General features: G+C 37.2%; 1 protein-coding gene across 1 annotated transcript in view; it reads right to left on the bottom strand.

Annotated features, from left to right (window-relative positions):
* Ccdc178 (coiled-coil domain containing 178) overlaps positions 1-18,883 on the bottom strand; it is a 362,700-nt gene that overhangs the window by 336,218 nt on the left and 7,599 nt on the right. Inside the window, exons 3-4 of the mRNA XM_048442360.3 lie at positions 5,244-5,328; positions 1,898-1,957 (exon numbers count right to left, since the gene is read on the bottom strand). Of these exons, the coding sequence (XP_048298317.3) occupies positions 1,898-1,957; positions 5,244-5,304 (121 nt within the window). The 5' untranslated portion in view covers positions 5,305-5,328. The remainder of the gene's footprint in view (positions 1-1,897; positions 1,958-5,243; positions 5,329-18,883) is intronic.

Genomic DNA, 18,883 nt, shown 5'->3' with positions numbered 1-18,883 from the left:
AATGCTAAGCACTGACAAAGGGCAAGGGAATTTATCTCAAAACCAGTGAATCTCGAAGCTATACTGAAGAAAAGAAAAAACAGAAAACACTGTGGGAATTTTATGATTTCATAGCTAGAAAATTCGAGAAAATCTAAGCCAGCTCGTGTAACTTCACACCTGGGGAGTTGAGGCAGGTGAAGCAGTGGTTCAGGGAAAGGTGGGCCTCATCCCCCATTTAACATCTTGTCTCAGAGTCCATGGCCTGGAGGAAGGAGAGGGGGGAAGCAAGTGAAGAAAGACAGGAGGCTGAAGGAGAAAAGGGAGTTTGGGATAACTCTGGAGACTGCTGCTATTGTGTAGCTCAAGCAGTGCTCCCTGGTTACTGATTTGTGTCTAAATATGACAAGATCAAAAAAGAAGAAAGGAGATGAAGAAGAAGCAGCCAAAGCTACAAAATAAGACCTGGTCTCAAAAACTCAAAACAGAAACAAAGAAAGACAAAACTTGACTACAATGATAGGTATCAAAACACAAATTGCTTATTGAAGAAAAAAATCTCGTGAAGTGGTTGAAATATTTCCTACATGAACTGGAATAAGGGTTTCATGCATATTTGTTGTTACCAAAGTGTATTGAATTATAAATATAAGAGTTGTTTCACTGTTTATAAATTATAAACTAAAATTTCATTTAGATATTCAAATAAAATAATAGATTGTGCAAATTCTGAAGCACATTAATATATAATTTTAATTTACAAAAATATTTGTTTATGTTAATAGGCTATAATAATAATATTATAATATGCTAGTACATATAGATTAGTTTATGATATTTCTCTTATTAATCTTTATTGGTAAAGCATATTCTAAAGCTCACTTATTTATAATAAGATGTAATAAAGCTAAATTTATATTAAGTATGCCAAATCTGCATAAAATGATTTAACACTGAAAGTCATGTGAAAGTATTAACCAAACAATAGCATTACCGACACAAGTGTTTTAAATTAATTCTAAAGGAATACCCAAGTAATAAAAAATAATACAGAAAAATTATTAAAAAGCAAAGCTGAAGTAACTCAAACTCTCAATCTAGAACTTGGGGCTGGAAAGGCAGCTCAGTAGTGAAGAGCGCTGACTGCTCTTGAGAGAACCATGGTTGGTTCCCAGCACACAACAGGGACCAACAACCACCTGTAACTCCAGTTTCATGACATCAGATGCCTTCTTTTGGTCTCCACAGGCATGACACACATGTGCAACTTATACATACATGCAAATCAACATCCGCACACATAAAATAAGATAAATAAATTCTTTAAAAATATATAACTTAAGTTAAAAATATTTTGAGTAATCCTATGATTAAATTTATAATCCATAATGAAGGAACAGTAATGTCTTAATAACAATAATAAAGTATAATAAAATAATATTTATATAGTATAAATATTATTGGTAGTACTAAAAGTATTAAATTTGGTAATAATAAAGTTTAATAAAATAATATTTAATATTAGTAAAGCTAATGTATTTCTTATTATTGTGGGGAATTTAGGGAAATAATATACGGAAAGTATTTAAGTCTGTATTATATAAGATCCCAGTAAATATATGATATCTCATCATAGTCATTTTTGAGGAACATTCATATTGATATAGCCATTTAATATGTGTATAAGGGCACGATACAGAAAAACAGGAAATAAAAGACATGACATACATCAATAATGATGAGTTTTTTTTTAAGAAATGATACTTCTCAAACATTATAAACTTGGGAATACCTGCAATATTTTTCACATTTACAATTTTTTTCACATTTACAATTTTTTTCACATTTACAATTTTTAAAAGACAACAAGTAAATGACAGGAAAAAGTAGAAATGGAGATTGTACATGTTTGTGATACCTTTAATTGCTAATTCCCTCGCCTTTTCTCTGAGACTCTTTATTTCAAGACATGTTTTACCTATGAAATAAAAGACAAAATAAACTGTTAGTTTTAAGGGTCGATTATCATGTCCCAAAGTACCAATGGTAAGGATAGGGGGAGAAAAATATACTAGAGAAAAGAAATCTAGGTTAAAGGTTTGAGAGATGAGCTTCACCACCATGGCCTATCATGAGTAGACAGGAGAAATGGAGCAAAGTAGATCCCATAAAGGTGGCCAGGAAGCATAGAGGACTCAGAGCACTGTAATGACCTTCTCCTTTTTCCCCTTTAACTCCGCACAGGTTCCTCACTTCGGAGAGTGTGCTGCTCACACTGACTACAGATCTTCTCTTTTAGGTAAACTCTCTAGAAATGCCATCAGACACACCCAGAGATGAGCATTACTTATCCTCAGGAGCTCCTCAGACAATAAAAATTCACTATCATATTGAACCAATAAATATGACCAATAAAACTGTCCTTCAAGTCTGTAAGCAACAGCAAAATCCTATGGGTTTTTGAGAACTTTGACCAAGGGTTTCTGTCATCCTGCCCTGCTGAAGGCAATAGGTCATCATATAGTGGGTATCCATCATACACTGAATATTTCGACAAAACATTGCTACATTAGTTTTGAATATGTTAGCTTTTGGACTACCTGTAAATCACATGGAGTTTACACAGGATAGTGGGCTTATGTGTGTGTGCTCTAACAGGCACATTCAGCTGCACTATGGTACAAAGCTACGGTATGAGTCACTAATGTGGAAAGTACACATGAAGTAAGCATACCCTATAGTTAGAGCTTTAACAAAATGGCCATTCCTCTGTTAGATGTTTAAAAGGTGTAATAGAAAGGAAAGAAAAGCTCCCAAGTTAGCGTTGGTATTGCTTATAATGTGGATCAAACAAACAGTTTCTAAGTTAGAGGAAAGGAATCCATTACTATTTGAGCAACTAACATAATGACAAGCTCCCCCTAGTACTAGTAAGGACAGCAAATACTCATTGCTGCACATGTACATTTATGCATATTTAAATATAAAATATAATGAAAATAGAACATATTAGACTGTTATATAATTATGAATGTGCTCAGATCGCAGCAGATTTTTTGCTTAAATAATAAAATGAAATTTAGCCATAGGTTTTATAGAGCATATAAAATAATTTAATGAATTTAAAATTGAGTGATGGGAGAATATATATTCAACAAATTAAATATATAATATTATTTTAATATCTGACAATATAGAATTGATACACTTTCATATATTGTACTATATAAAATAATACATAAAATAAAATTACCATATTATTGTATAAAATAAAATTGTTGTGCTGACTAATATGGTCCAATAATATAGAGCCAACTTTGAGAGATGAAAGGACAAACAAAGGAATCTACCAAAATGAAGGTAAATAAACACGCTTTATCTAATCAGAATGCCAGAGACAGGAAATACTAAGGATGATACACCCTGGATCTCAGTCACATAATCTATGACATAGATATGACCGATAATAACCAAAATATTTCAAGGTGTCAAAGAATGACTCTGTATCAAATTATATCTAAGTTTACTAAGAGGCCAAAAACCATATTCTCCCTTGGGAGAGGCTCTGGCACAAAGTGAATCTGAAACGCACACCTCACACACATTTGAGAATATACTATCTAGTAGCTATCAACTACTATCCTGTCTGAGAAAGCTCATAGCAGAATACTTCTGACTGCTCGATTCCATAAACTATGGAACCTCTGCACTCACAGAATATGTCTTCGTGAGAAACATCATCCTGACTCTAAATTGACTTGGTAGAAATCCAACTGGCAGCTTCCTACTTGTCCCCATTTATTGTTTTGTTTTCTTTTTCTTTTGTTTAATTTTTTTTTATTTTTTACTTAGGGCTGAAACCCAAACTCAAGGCCTTCTACATGCTAAGTAAGCTTCGCTATAGGTATACCTCCAGTCTTAAGACCCACCTTAAAAGTTTCTATATCTTCTAATAACAGCAAAACAACAATATTTCAAATGCAGATTATAGTGTTATCACACCTCAGAATGCTTTCATTGCATATTATGAAACTTATGAAAATTAATAAATATGAATACATATTCATATTTTAACTAATATAGATGTGATACTACTGCAAAATGAAACCTTGTGTGTTGTGAGACTATTGACTTGAAATTTAAAATATTTTTAAAAGGTACTTTGATTATAAAATTGAAATTCATTGAACTATAAATTATTATCTCAAATTATGTGTAAATATGATTCATATGAAAATACCATTGGTTTGCATAAAATAACACAGCTACAAGTATTTGCAAAAGTTTGGTAATTTCTTCTATTATTTATTTCAACTTAGAATAATTAGTTAAGTTGCTGTTTACTTTTGGTATGATGCATGTTTTGATTCGACCACTGTTGTTTCACCATGACGGACAGAGCAGGAGAGAAAGTGTTTTCAGGTTGTTAATACACATTGTGCTGAACAGCACCCCAAGAAGCTAACCAGAAAGATCTTACACTGTGTTCCTGTGATCATACAACAAAGACACATCTCTTTAAGAGCTTGGTGTATTTATGCTCCATTTATCTTCATGAAAGATGGCTCTCCACCTGAAAGCTGGATGCCTGCTGAGATATAAGTGTAAATAATGCAGTCTGCTTTAGTTTCAGAGACTTACCAGAGCAGGGACATCTTGGAACCTTGCTTAAAGAAGTTCAACATTCTGTGCACAGGTTGGCTGGTGTGTACCGAAAACAGAGAGTTTAGAGATGGTGTGATGCCTAAGATAGTAGGGTTAACACTTGAGTCAGCTCTTCAACACTCATGCCCATCAACAAATTAACTCCCCAAGAAAACAATGGTGCTGATATATTTCTGTTGGTCATGGAGATAAAATAATAAAAGTCAATAGACAATGCTATAAAATTCAACACATTTTTTAGGACTTTAAATAATCACTTAGCAACTAGCTATCCGACAGTAGGAAATAGTACCACCATGGCTTCTCTCAAGCTCCAGGGGAGAGATGTAGACAGTTGATGGGCGTGAGCCGGAAACAGCTGAATCAAGCATACCATGGCACTGCTTATGTGGCTCAGTGTAAAGATCATAGAGAAAACAGTGGGGAAAATACAGGCAGTGGGTATTCCCAAACCAATATGCTCCTTTGTATTATTTCTCTTCTTCATCACTGCAGGCTTTGGTTGTGTGAACTCCCAGCAGGTCTGTGCAGTTGTTGTCTTCTGTGAGTTCCCAGGTTTTGCTTACTCATCGGTTTGCAAAGAAAAGAGATGAAATCACCTGTGGTAGTCTTGATCTCCATCCTCCCAAGATGAGCTGGATCTTTCTCATTTTCTGGCATGATGTTTTGAGAGTATTTTAAAACCTAATTACAAAGAAAAACATTTTAATATTATGAATCAAAATGAGTCTGCATTTCATTAGTCATCAGCCAAACACATTGGTAGGGGCAAGATGGAATTATAATATCATAGAACATATTACATAGTATAAAATTAATGCTAAATTATGTTGAAGTAGAAGAATTGAATAACCCATCAAGAAGGTCATCCAACCCCAAGTGGTCATCCCTAAACGCATATTTATAGAAGCAACACGAAATAGACTTGGCAAGTTTTATTTTCATATATTAAATAAAATATCAGGACGATATCTGTGGAAGCGTGACATCTGACGCTAACTCATGAGTAAAATTCTCCCATCAGAATGGTTAAAAGAAAACACTGGCTTTTACCAAAGATGTAGAGACTGGATTACTGGTCATTGTTACTAGACTGTAAAACAGTACAGCTATTCTGGTGAATACTTTTCAGTTCCCGTTAATATCAACAGCAAAGAACTTACCTAACTGAATCAACAGTTGTGCTCTTGAATGTTTACTCAAGAAAGAACATATTTTTTGCTCACACATGTACAAGAATGTTCTTTGTAGCTTTACCCCTAACAATCAAGACTTGATTACTACCTACCTGAAATACCCGTCAGTGCCTAAACTGGCATTGGGATACAGTTTAGATACAGAAAAGAAAGGAAAGGAGTAGAATAGACTATTTAAACTATACCATGGCAAATATTTGAATGAACTGAAAATTAAAGTGTTAAGTGGAAAAAATAAAAGGATTCAAACTGTTTGCCTCCATTTATTTTCATGAAAAACAAAATTAAAAACAAAGAATGAATTAGTGGTTGCTCAAAGCTAAAGATGAGTAACAGCTTATATGAAGGAATGGGATGGTGTAATCAATGATGCTGTCTGTGGTGGATACACAGAGCTACACACAGGGCAACACAACATTAATGTACACACACACACACACCACATACACACAAATTCCTACCAGCATTGCTAGTAAAATTTGAATAAAATATTCTGCTTGTATCAGTGTGGATTTTGTGGTGGTATCGCTATGCTGAAGTTATGGTGTGTAGAAGACATTGAAGTGCTGATGTGTAAGAGGACACATCTTGTTTTTCATTTCTTTGCAATCTTATTAAACAGGTAATTATTTCAGAATGAAGTATTTATTACAATTTTATAAGAGAAAAGACAAAACTTTTGATAACTCAAAAATTGATGTTTGTAGAAATGAAGAAAAACACACGAATGACCCATGAAAAAGGAAGAATCACAATGGGGTTGGGGATGTAGCTCAAGTGCTAGAGTGACGGTCTAGTACGTACAAAGCACAGGCTTCCAACCCTTGTATTGAATACAGGTGAAATGTCACACACCTATAATCCTAGCCCTAGGAGATAAAAACAGAGGAGCAAGAGTTTAAGGTCATCCTCGGGAATATAGCAAGTTCAAGACTAGCCTGGTATACATGAGTCATGAGAAAGAAAAATAAAACTAGTACATCACAGCGAAATTTAGAAAACATTGTGTCCAATGATTGTGTGTGTGTGTGTGTGTGTGTGTGTGTGTGTGTGTGTGTGTGTACCTCAAGATGTCCTCAGAAGTCCTATAAGAGGAATATCATCTGACCATAATTAACTGAGATCTGGAATGTGACAGTTGCCGGGAAAACTTCCCATGCACAGTTAACGAAAATTCACAGTTCCTAAAGCAAGAATATGCACAGAATGTCCTAGAAATTGAAATGGCAAGTAATTATTAATTCTGGAACCAATTCAAAACAAAAGTATAAATTAAAAGCAACAAAAAGATCTACTACATTTCACCTGTCAATTCACCGAAACCTTCCAATCATCTTGCCTTGACCCCTCAGGCATTCTTTACTACAGAGCCTAGACAGCTTGCTAACTGGACATCTTACATCTGAAAATCTTACATTCTTTACAGTTCTTAATAAAAACTCCTTTTTTATTCATCTTTTCACCCCATAATAGAGATAAACTTTAAAACATACTGAAGGTCATTATTCAAATGACAAATATGTAGAATATTCTAATGATTCTATCTCCCTACAGGAGTAGAGACATGTATAGCATGTATAGCATGTACTCTGTATAGCGTGCTGAGTACAGACAGTAATGAACACACAGCAGATTCAGATGGTCAACAGCAGGCCTTGGTTAGGTTTGGATCTTTGCAGAAGTAGAAAGAACAGACCTATGGTCCTGATTATACTAATCCCAAGGGTTTCTTCTACAGTTATTGAGGAGAGAAACCCAGAGCAGTGAAATCAAAATAAACTACAGAAGAAACAAAGAAGCATTAAAGACAGAACTTACAGCAGAGAAAATGGGAGCTGGGGAGACGCTTAGTTGGTAGAGTGCTAGCTGAGAAAGACGAGGAACTGAATTCAGATCCCTAGAACCAATTTAAACAATAGTAAACAGATTGAGAGATGTCTTTCTACTCTTTGTTAGGACCAGAGTTCAGTGTCCAATGTCTATATCAGGTGCCTGACATCCTCCTTTAATTCTAGCTCTAGGGCATCTAAAGTACTCTTCTGGCCTCCAAGGGTACTGCACTCAGCAAAACCCCACACTTAGTCACACACATACATATATTAAAAATATTTTTAATGGTAAATGATGGGCTTGTACTTATAATGCTCAAGTTCAGGATGTAGAAACAAGAAGATTCCAGGACACACTGGCCAGGCAGTTACCTCTTAAGGTGTTATGTGGGTTCAGCGGAAGATCCTGACTCAAAATTTGTGGTGGGGAGTCACAGAATACAGATGCTTTTAATCCCTGGTCTCCACACATGGAGACAGAGGGGCCCACACATGCACATATGTGCATCCACCATACACACATACAGACACACACACACATGCACACACGCACACACACAATACGCGCACACGTATGCATACACACACACAGTCTCTAAGAAAACATAATGAGATCTCCCACTTGCCCATGGAATGAAAGAATGACGACAACAGTGCCCTGAGGCTGCCTAGGACTCAGCCTCACAACTCAGCTGCTTTCATTTTCTTTCCACATCTTAGCATTTTGCAAGTGTTAGAAAGTTTGCTGGCATTTTGAGTTTTATGTTGGAGCGCTTTCCCTTCAAATGTAGCTAACTTTCTCTGGTATGATTCCAGTTGCCCTCAGAGAATTGTAATTAGTTCTATTTACATAGGTGTCTAAAATTTGATTCAATAGATGGACTGTTACCAGGAAACCAAGATGCTAGCTGAAGTCTGAGTATATTCTCAGTCTCTGGCCACAGTTTTGGCTAGGATGAGGTTGTTGTCTACCAACAAGTGCAGATGGTAGGGTTTGAGAGAGTAAAATAAGTTTGAGCTGCCATACCTATAGGCTATGTTCCAAAACTGGCAGTCTGGGTAACCACACCATTCGGATGTATATTTTGGCAACCATGCAGAGCTGATTCTAGTAATTTGAGTTTCTTTTTAAACAAAGTTACTGGTAAGGTAGGGGGCATTAGATCACTAGAAACAGTGACAAGACTACAAAACACTCTCTTAGGAATGATGTAGAAAGGGCTCATGGAGGATCTGAGATATTTGACTGCACCATCTTATCCCCACACCTGTTAATATTATAGACTGTTGTTGCCAATTCTCCTGCATCTTGCCATTGATGCACTTCCCGAGATTAATATGGAACTTTTTTTGTAATATTGGTGCCTTGAAATGTATTTACCAGTTTGACTAGATTTTTATACACATTTGCTGTTAGCAAGAAATGTTTATATTGAGACTAGAAATTACAGATCCAGGAGACAATAAAAATATCCTTGGGGCCATAGTTGTCACGCTGTGCTCTGCTGCATACTTTGTACTGTACCCATGCTACCCACTAAGGCAAGCCATAGACACCAAGTTCACCATTGCGTTATGTAGCCATTCTTTGTTCTACTGGGGTGTCTCTGTCACATTACCTCTCATGGTAACTCATCTGCCTTCTTCTCCCAGGACTTGGACAACTAAATAACTCTTCTTTACACGGCATTTCCCACTGATCTGGAGAGGGCTAAACATTTCTTATTTCTCTCTCTTCTTCTTTGTTTCTCACTCACTACCGTTTTCTGCCATTGAATTTTAACAGAATAAAAACTCAAAAACAACTGAATTGTGGCAAGAATTGTGAATAACAGAATTTTTTCAAAAAACTTGATTTTATGTGTCAAAATTGAGTTAGAAACGCATAAAAAATTACTGGAACATATGTAATTTTTATAAAGCTTAAAGACAAGACTTTCTTATTGTATGCTCCAGATGCAATCATTATGGTTCATCCCTGATAACTATTTCCAAAGATGATTCAGAAAATAATGAAGGAAAATGTTTGCCAAGTACAGGAAAAATTGAAAGCATTATTAAATAGCGTTTGCCTATCAAACACTGGCTTACATCTCTCAATACGTTTTACACGTTTTAGAATCTTATCCTAGAAAATTCACAACACAATGGAGGCCATTAATAATTTATGATTTCTGAATCAATTTTACAAGGAATATCTTCTGGCATTTTTTTGTATTTATTATATACTGATAAAGTGTTTCATGAAAGTATTGGAAAATGATACATAAAAGCATAAAAGGAAGATTGTTCAGCAGCTATGTTACTCACATCTATAATATTTTCTTTCTTAAACTATTCATCTCTGATGCTGTTATTCTTAAACTGTTTTTTGATAAAGATCTATTGATTTTATATTACATCTGTATTACATTAAGACACATTAAATAATACAACTCACGGTTTTGATAAAACTACACACATCTTCAGAAAGATTCAATGTCATCTTTCTCACACAAATCAAATTAGAACTGAGGCAGTTTCTACACACACACTCTCAAACATATCTAACTATGTATTCAGAAGTTGTCTGAGGGGAGAGATGAGCTCTTCACCTTCGGGTAACAACTTGAGATAAAGTGAATGACAAGCAGTTCAAATCAGCTTTCATGATGTTAAATTATTACATAGGATACTATCATGTACTAAATCATGATTCACCTGTGAGTCACATCACACAGTTTTACAATGGGCATACAGCAGAACACAGCATCTGACACAATATAAAATGCTTAACTTATTCATAGTTAACCTTTTGCCTAAAATGGATGATCACAATTATGGCAAAGTTGAAGTTTCAAAATTAAATAGGATTAATGACTTTCTAAGCTGGCAGATACATTCTATTTTCAGATAATACTTATGATTCTCCCAAATGTGCCTTCTGGTTTTATTCCTTTAGAATGTCAATAATTATTTATTGACCTGGACTGTGTATTTCTGACAGATGTTTTATACCAATCCTTCCTCTAAAAACTTGGAAATATTACAAACTTAAAAATTGCTCATAAGTGGATTCTAGCCATAGTTAAAGGTCTTTGAGTCTACAATTCGTGATCCTAGAGAAGCTAAATAAGAAGGTGAACCTGAAGAAAATCATATAATTATCCTCCTGGATATTAGAAGTAGACAAGATTGCCAGGCAAACTTGCGTGCATGGGGGGTGGGGGGTGGAAATAAGGGGAGATGGTTAGGGAGAGGGGAGATGGGGAGGAGTGGGGATGGCTTGGGGGAATGGGGGGGGAGGATGGCTATGGGAGCAAGGGAAGTTTATACCTCAACTAAGGGAGCCATTTTAGGGTTTGCAAGAGACTCAATTCTGGACGGGTTCCCAGACCCAAGGAGAGGTCCTCAGATTGTTTCCTGGGCAGCAGAGGAGAGGGTGCCTGAACTGGCCTGGGTCCATAACCATACTGATGAATATTTTGCATGTCACCACAGAACCTTCATATGGCAAAGGATGGAGATAGAGACAGAGATACATATTGGAACACTGGACTTAACTCCCTAGATCCAAATGAGAAGCAGAAGGAGGGAAAATGTGAGCAAGGAAAGCAGAACCAGAGGGAACCTCCATCCGACGATGGATGGAGATAGAGACGGAGACTCCCATTGGAGCACTGGACTGAGCCCCCAAGGTCCAAATGAAGAGCAGAAGGAAGAAGAACATAAAAAAGGAAGTCAGGACCGCGAAGGGTGCTTTCACCCACTGATACAAGGGGACTGATCGAATGAGAGCGCACCAAGGCCAGCTGGACTGGGACTGAACGAGCATGTGATCAAACCGGATTCTCTGAGTGTGACTGAAATGGGGGCTGACTGAGAAGCCATTGACAGTGGCACTGGATCTTGATTCGTTTGCATGGTCTGGCTTTTTGGGATCCTGGTCTGTTTGGATGCTCACCTTCCTGGACCTGGAGGGAGGGGGGAGGAACTTGGATTTCCCACAGGGCAGGAAACCCTGACTGCTCTTGGGAATGGGGAGGGAGGAGGAGAGGGAGTGGGGGGAGCAGGAGCAGGAGGCTATTGAGAGGAGGGGAGGAAGTGGAAATTCTTTAAATAAATAAATAAGGAAAAAAAATTGCTACAGGAATCTTGGTCAAGAAATGCAAAAACAAGAACTTATACTTGAAATATACTACACAAACATCTACTTCTCCCAACAGCCTGCTGGCCACATAATCCAAAGCTATCCCCAGAACTCCAAAAAGTAAGACCATTTAGGAAGATTCTTTTTTTTCTAGTTTAAATAAAATATGAGAACTTTAAATTTTATTTCCCTTTTTTTTTCTCAAAGTTTATTAAAATACAAAAGTCTCCATTTCCGCCCCTCCTCCCAACACCCTCCCACTCCCCTCACTCCCTCCCCTCCTCCCTCTCCATCTCCTATAGCAGTCAGGGTCTCCCGCCCTGTGGGTAGTTCAAGCTCCTCCCCCCTCCCTCCAGGTCCAGGAAGGTGAGCATCCAAACAGACTGGATCCCAAAAATCCAGTATATGCAGAGGAAACAAGTCCCAGTGTCATTGTCAATGGCTTTTCAGAAAGACTCCGGGCCAGCCACATTCAGAGAATCCGGCCTCATTCAGAGAATCTGGCTGGATTACGTTCTCGCTCAGTCCCAGACAACTGGCCTTGGTGAACTCTCATTAGATCAGTCCCCTTGTATCAGTGGGTGATCGCACCCCTCGCGGTCCTGATTTCCTTTTTCATGTTCTTCCTCCGTAGGAAGATTCTTTATCTGGGCAGTTCAGAGTCAGCATTCACTGGAAATCTGACTCCAGATACGCCAGGCAGGGACACTGGCAAGGTCGCAGAGAGGGGCTATGGTTAGCTCTCCTGAAGAGAAACAAAATAAATGCAGTTCTCATAGCTCCATAATATGCTGTTCTGTGTATTAACGTGATAACAGTGTGCAGAGAACTTCCCAGTCAGTGTTTGTGTGGAAGCCCGGCTGAATGGAATCACGAGGAGTGTTTCCCGCTCCTGTTTTAGATTACAGAACTACATGTCCTCAAACACAAGATTACATTAAAGAAATTAAAAAGAATAAAGCACTCATAGATCAAATCATAGAAAACAAAGATGAGAAAGGCCTTTGTGAGCATGCCTCTAAAATGCACGTGTGCATGCAAACATGAGTGTCGTGACTTCATAGAATACGAAGCAATTCAGCTATTTTTTTCCAAAGCAGTCTTACAAACCAGGAAGGAACACTTGATGAAATGTTAACAATAAAGGATTTCTGGTGTGAGAGATAGAAGAATTAGAAAAGGGGTAAAATACTCAAGAAAAAATATGAATAAATATCTTAGAGTGAGCAGTCACCATACAACACACTCACAGAGAGTGTGAGAGTGTGTGGTGGGAGTTAATATATCACAAAGTTGAATGCACAAGATGAGTAACATGAAATATCTTTTCTTACAGAATTTATAATAAAATATCAAAGATTTGCTCAGTATGTAACAAAATATACTAGAGGTTAGGAAATGACAGGGCCAGAGCTTGAAAGCCATATTCTCATGCTATGTGCAGACATATTACCTCAATCTTTTTCAAGGAATAATTTGTAATGCAAATACTATATGTTTTCTTTAAGAAAACCATGGAATTCTTTCAAACTACATTTTCAATACTATGTAAACAGAGGCTAAACTTTCATGTTCTGACTGCATTCCTGAATAAATCATACAGAAACTTAAATTAATTATAAACTGTTTGGCTTATAGTTAAGGCTTATTACTAACTAGCTCTTACATTTAATTTAACAAATTTCTATTAATCTACATATTGCCATGTGGTTGTGGCTTTTACTGGTCTGCTGGTATGTTGTTTCTTGGACAGCTGCTCCTCTCTCCCCCTGCTCTGCCCTTCCTAATCTGAGTCCTCAGTTTGATTGTTCTTACCTAACCCCATCCTGCACAGCTATTGGTCAAAAAGCTTTTATTATTAACCAATGAGAACAACATATATTCACAATGTACAGAAGGGTTATCCTGCAGCAATATAGGAAACTATCCATAATGAAGAAGTAAGTGTGAAGAAAGATCAAGTTCATCTATAGATGCTTTCTATTTGGTTAGGGTAAGCATTCTGGAGATCATTGACCTTCATCTAGCTATTCAAACTAGAGGGCATACACTGTTTTTCAACCAGGAAACTAAGAATAGATGACATTAGTTATCAAATATAAACCTTAACTTGAGACTGCATTGCCACTGGGGTAGTTGGTACAGGTCATTATTCAGCCACTTTCACGTAAAGATGAATATGTTCTGTTTTCAAAAAAAAAAAAAACTTCTTTCCTGCCTAACACATCAACTCTATGCTATCTACACAAGCTTAGTGTAGGTTTAGGCAACTGGGACACATGATAAAGAACAGTAACTATTAGAGACACCATGTTTTATAAATTGAATTTACTTAATACTTTCAGTTAAACATGAATTCATATAGAAGTATCTAAAAATAAAGATGAGACTTTTTACAAAAAAGAAAAAATTCCAAATTGTCCTTGAAAAAAAATAAACCTTCAGTTAGCTTCTAAACCTGATTAGAGCAAACCTATTTGAGATTCAATTTATTACACTATTCCCTTTTATTAACATATAACTAATTGTGAAAAAACACAATATAAAAGATATAATGAAGAAATTTAACATGAACATTCTCCAACTATTAAGGGTTGTATCTGGGGATTTAGATAAAAACAATACCATCTGATCATCACAAGAATTCCTCTTTCTAGGCTTACAGGAAAACAGATTTTATGAACTTTTCTGAGGACAGTGCCAGGTGGTCAGGCACAACCTGACCTTTTGGCCATTAGAATGGAGAGCAGATTGGACAGGAACACTCCAGTTGCTCTTCCGGCTCTTCTCCTTCTCATGGCCACCAGAGAAGTCATGTGATCCAGGTGGTCACCCTCAGTGCTGTGACATCACCAAAAAGTATCTCCCGTTCAGTCAAACCACATTGATCTTATAGTTTTTGCACTGCTAATTTGACGAACTGACCAAAAGTATTCATCTGTGGCTTACAAACACTGTTGCCCAAAAGTGAGCTGGAATACTAATAACAAAAATATCTCTGCTTGCTTCCCACTGTCCTCAGAGCTAAAGAACAGGCCACATCTCACTCAAAAACAAGTGATTATATTTTTTAACATGTAGTAAAGTATAGGGAAAAGCATTTTGAGAAATTCTCTTGTTAAAAGCTAAGAAAATACTCTATATAGTTTATGCATATTCCTTGGAGCATTTGAAGTGTGTACCTTTTCATTTATGAACCTAATGGTTAGCCCCTTTTAAATTCAAGTTCATGATCTTTCACCCAAGCAAAGCTATTTCTCCTTGTTTCATTCCTGGTCATTGGTACATGGCTTACATCAATTCTCCTGTGTTCATAACCTGCCAGTAGCACCTGCTGAACCAGAAGACACAGATTCGCATCTCCTAATGTGCTTCCGATCATACACTAATACAAATTCACAACTATTATGATGCATTTTTTGATAAGTTAGTAATTAATTTTATAAAGTTAAATTCCTGGGTCATCAAGAGTCTCTTTCCCTCTACTGAGAACATGCTTGCAAAAACAGTCCATCAGAAGAGTGTGGAAATGGCAGTTAGCATTTACTCTCAGGAAAAGTCTGTGGTGGTTCATTGCAGGGCTTTGACTAGAAAAAAAAAAAAACAATAATCATCTGAAATCTAGTGGCTCTCTAAGTCACAGAGTGTCCCGAGGAGTAACATTAATGAAAGATTATTTTTATGATGGCATCTAGTACTTACTTTTCTCCCTGATGTGACAAAGCACTCATCAAAAAAAAAAAAAAAAAAAAAAAAAAAAAAAAAAAAAAAACCAAAAACGAAACAAACAAACCAAGAAAACCATCCAAAGCCTTAAATGGGGAGGGCTTATTTCTGATAACACCTTGAAACATGACAGTGGGGAAAGCATGGCGGTAAGAACATGAGGGCACTGATCTGTTTGTGTCTGAAATCAGGAAGTAGACGGCAGACAGGAAGTAGACAGCAGACAGGAAGTAGGCCAGACTATAAAATGTTAAGACCCATTCCCAGCGACCTTCTTTCTCCAAGAGTTTCCACATCCAAAAGCCTCTTACATCCTTGTGAAACCTCCTACCAGCTGGGGAGTATGTGTTCAAACCCAGATGTTAACAAAGGACCTTTCATATCCAAGTTACAATAGGTCAAAAGTTGTTTGCAATGTCTGGAGACAGAAGTTGTGGGCGAGCCCAAGAAGGATGCAGCACCAACTAATAAAGTACCCAGAACTCAGAAGATTCACATTCTTCTGTGACATTGGGCACTCAGTGAGGTCTCCAGCCATACCCAAACCTGGGAGCCTCAAGCCACCAGGCCCCTGAGAAATCTAGCATGGAGTTGTTACACCAAGTTGGAGAGATGGCATATGAAAGGACAATGCTATGTGGGCCCGGGGACCACACTGCAAAGAAACAAAAGTTTCAGAAGTTTAGCCGAGCTTAGTTTGATTGCATATGAAAAAAAGTGACTGAGCTATCAGAATGGGATCTTAATTGATGTAGAGAGCAGGACCATCTCTACAGGGTCAGTTTTTAGACATTTTTTAGTTTGTAGATCCAGGTATTCTACATAGAAAACATATATTGCTAATGGGATTACACTTTTTATCAGAATTTTCGACAGAAATTGTTAAGCTTACTTAAGGAAGCTGGCAACGTATTTTTGCCCCTACACTTAAAAATTTAATTTTCAATCTCTCCTTCTCTGCCTCTTGCCCTCCCTCCTCTCTTCCCTGCACATCCTCTCTCCCATTCCTTTCCTTCCTGTCCTTTCTTCCCTTCTTTTCCTCCCTTTGTTACCTTTCCTAAAAGTGCCCACAAGCACATGACCTGATTTTTTTCCATCTTTTTTGTATATTTTAAGGAAACAAATATTAACAACTCCTTCTCAGTGAACAGAAGAGTAGTAAGAGTCTATAACAAATTCTGATGTTATCAACTATTCTGAGGTTATAGCTGAACAACAGCAACAAAAAGAACCAAGACAGTATTTAACATCAGTTTGGAAATTTGAGTCTATTTGTTCTCTGGAGGTATCTCATTTCACTGTGCTTGCTGGTCCTTTTTAAGGGCCTTGGAGGATTTAAAGATTGGATAACCCCCTGGTAATCCCCCATTTTCCTACCGACTCAGCTTCTGTTATTCTACTGAGAATTGTTACCCAGGGCTGATTTTCCTAATTCTGCAAAAGGATTGTAGCCATTGGCGAAGCGTCTCTAGGGTGTATCAAGTTTTTATGCATCAAGATTCCCTAAATGATCTTCTTCAAAATGTAGACTACTGAATTAATACAAAGCACATGTTGTTAAATAAGAGTGAATTCTATCTCATGTGAGTTCCAAAATTAAAATCTAATAAACATGGAAAGACTAACTCCCCCTAAATATGCCCTCAGCAGAAGGTCACAGGGTCTTTCCTGGCTGCAGAGCCTGAGAGCTAAATTAGAAACAGGTAAAGTTCCATGCCCTGTTCCCTCCCACCTTATTCATTTTTATTCTCTAGTTCCTTACTAGAGCCTAGTCAGTGATCTTCAGGGCAAGAAAATCAGACTGAAACCAGGAGGAAAGTGAGGACTAGCGTTAAGTCTGACAGAAAAGGCTTATTTCCTCCTCACTGCAGCTACAAGCTGGTAGTTGAAAAAATTTAATAAATGCTGCGGTTTCCTGTTACAGGCCTCATTCTAAAGCATGGGGCACCTCAATTGCTTCCCACACCCTGACTGACCCAGAATACAACAGCAATCATGTCGGGGTGTTTTTGATGGCTAGAAAGGTATGCTTCCCTATATATATTCTTTGGTAAAGAAAGTCATTGTAGGTTCATCGTCATCATGACATGGGACAAGTAAAGCTTTCATAAATGACTGCTATGGAAGCATTTAAATACAAATCTCCAGGTTCTTTTTAATTATTTGGGTTTACAACTCTATCAACACTTAGTTTATTACCCTATGAACTCTGTGCTTTGTGTACTAAGCGATCTGTTCAAATACAAAATAGAAGCTAAAATCATCCAACAAGGGCTAGAGGGATGGTTCAGTCAATCAACTCCCAGTTACTCAACAATAAGGACCTGAGTTTGGATCCTTAACACACCCAAAATGAGTGTGACAGTGCACATCTGGGACCCTAGTCCTGGTGAAGAAGGAAGACAGGAGAATCCTTGGAACTCAGTGGTCAGTCAGGCAAGCCCAATCCATGGACTCCAGTCTCAGTGAGACACCCCGGTGAGGGGACAAGAAAGAGAGCTCAGTCAACAAAATGGCCAAAGTAAAAACTGGGTATGGTGGTGCAATCTGTAAAGCCAGACTTGTGGGTTCACACTCTAACAGGTCCCTGAAGTTCAGCAGCCAGCCAGCGTAGCCTGATTGGGTTTCAGGTTCACTGGAAGACTGTCTCAAAAAATAAAAGAGAAGGAACTGGTCAGCTAAACAGCTAAATCAAGTAGCTTCAATTCACTGAGAGACTCTGTCCCAAACACTTAAGGTAGAGAATGACTGTCTCTACATATATCCCCTCACACAATTGCATACACAACACACACAGCATCTACATGTACAATAACACAACACACTACACACACACACACACATACACAAAGAAATAAATGTTTCAAGTAAATAAAGAAAAGAAGTGGTGGGAAAGGCAATTGAGGAGGACATCAGAAGTTGACCTCTGGCCTACACACACACACACACACACACACACACACAAACAGACACACACATGCACACAGTCCACCAAATAATATAGCTATGGAGAAGCATTAAATGTTACTGGAAAAATAAGCTTATAACTGATTTTCTAGTTTCTTAAATTGTCAGGAGAAACAATTTTCATTTGCTACAAAACAATACAAAAATACAATATAAATAATAGCACCAAGTAAGAAATCTATGCTTAGTAAAACAACAGATAGATAGAGTGCATGTTTGCCATCTAGAGAATTGGGAAATCAAAAATAATAAGAAACATTGGGAATTTATTACAAAGGAATTACGCCAGAAGCACCTTAGAGTCATTTTCTACAAAGTGTTCAAATTAGTAGGTAAAGAAATAAATTGTACACTATGTATTTGGATGCCACTGATATAATTTTATACAGCAT

Source organism: Myodes glareolus, chromosome 13 (assembly GCF_982192425.1).
Source record: "Myodes glareolus chromosome 13, mMyoGla1.1, whole genome shotgun sequence".
In the NCBI taxonomy this organism is placed as follows: domain Eukaryota; kingdom Metazoa; phylum Chordata; class Mammalia; order Rodentia; family Cricetidae; genus Myodes; species Myodes glareolus.
This window is presented reverse-complemented; position numbering and strand designations above follow the sequence as displayed.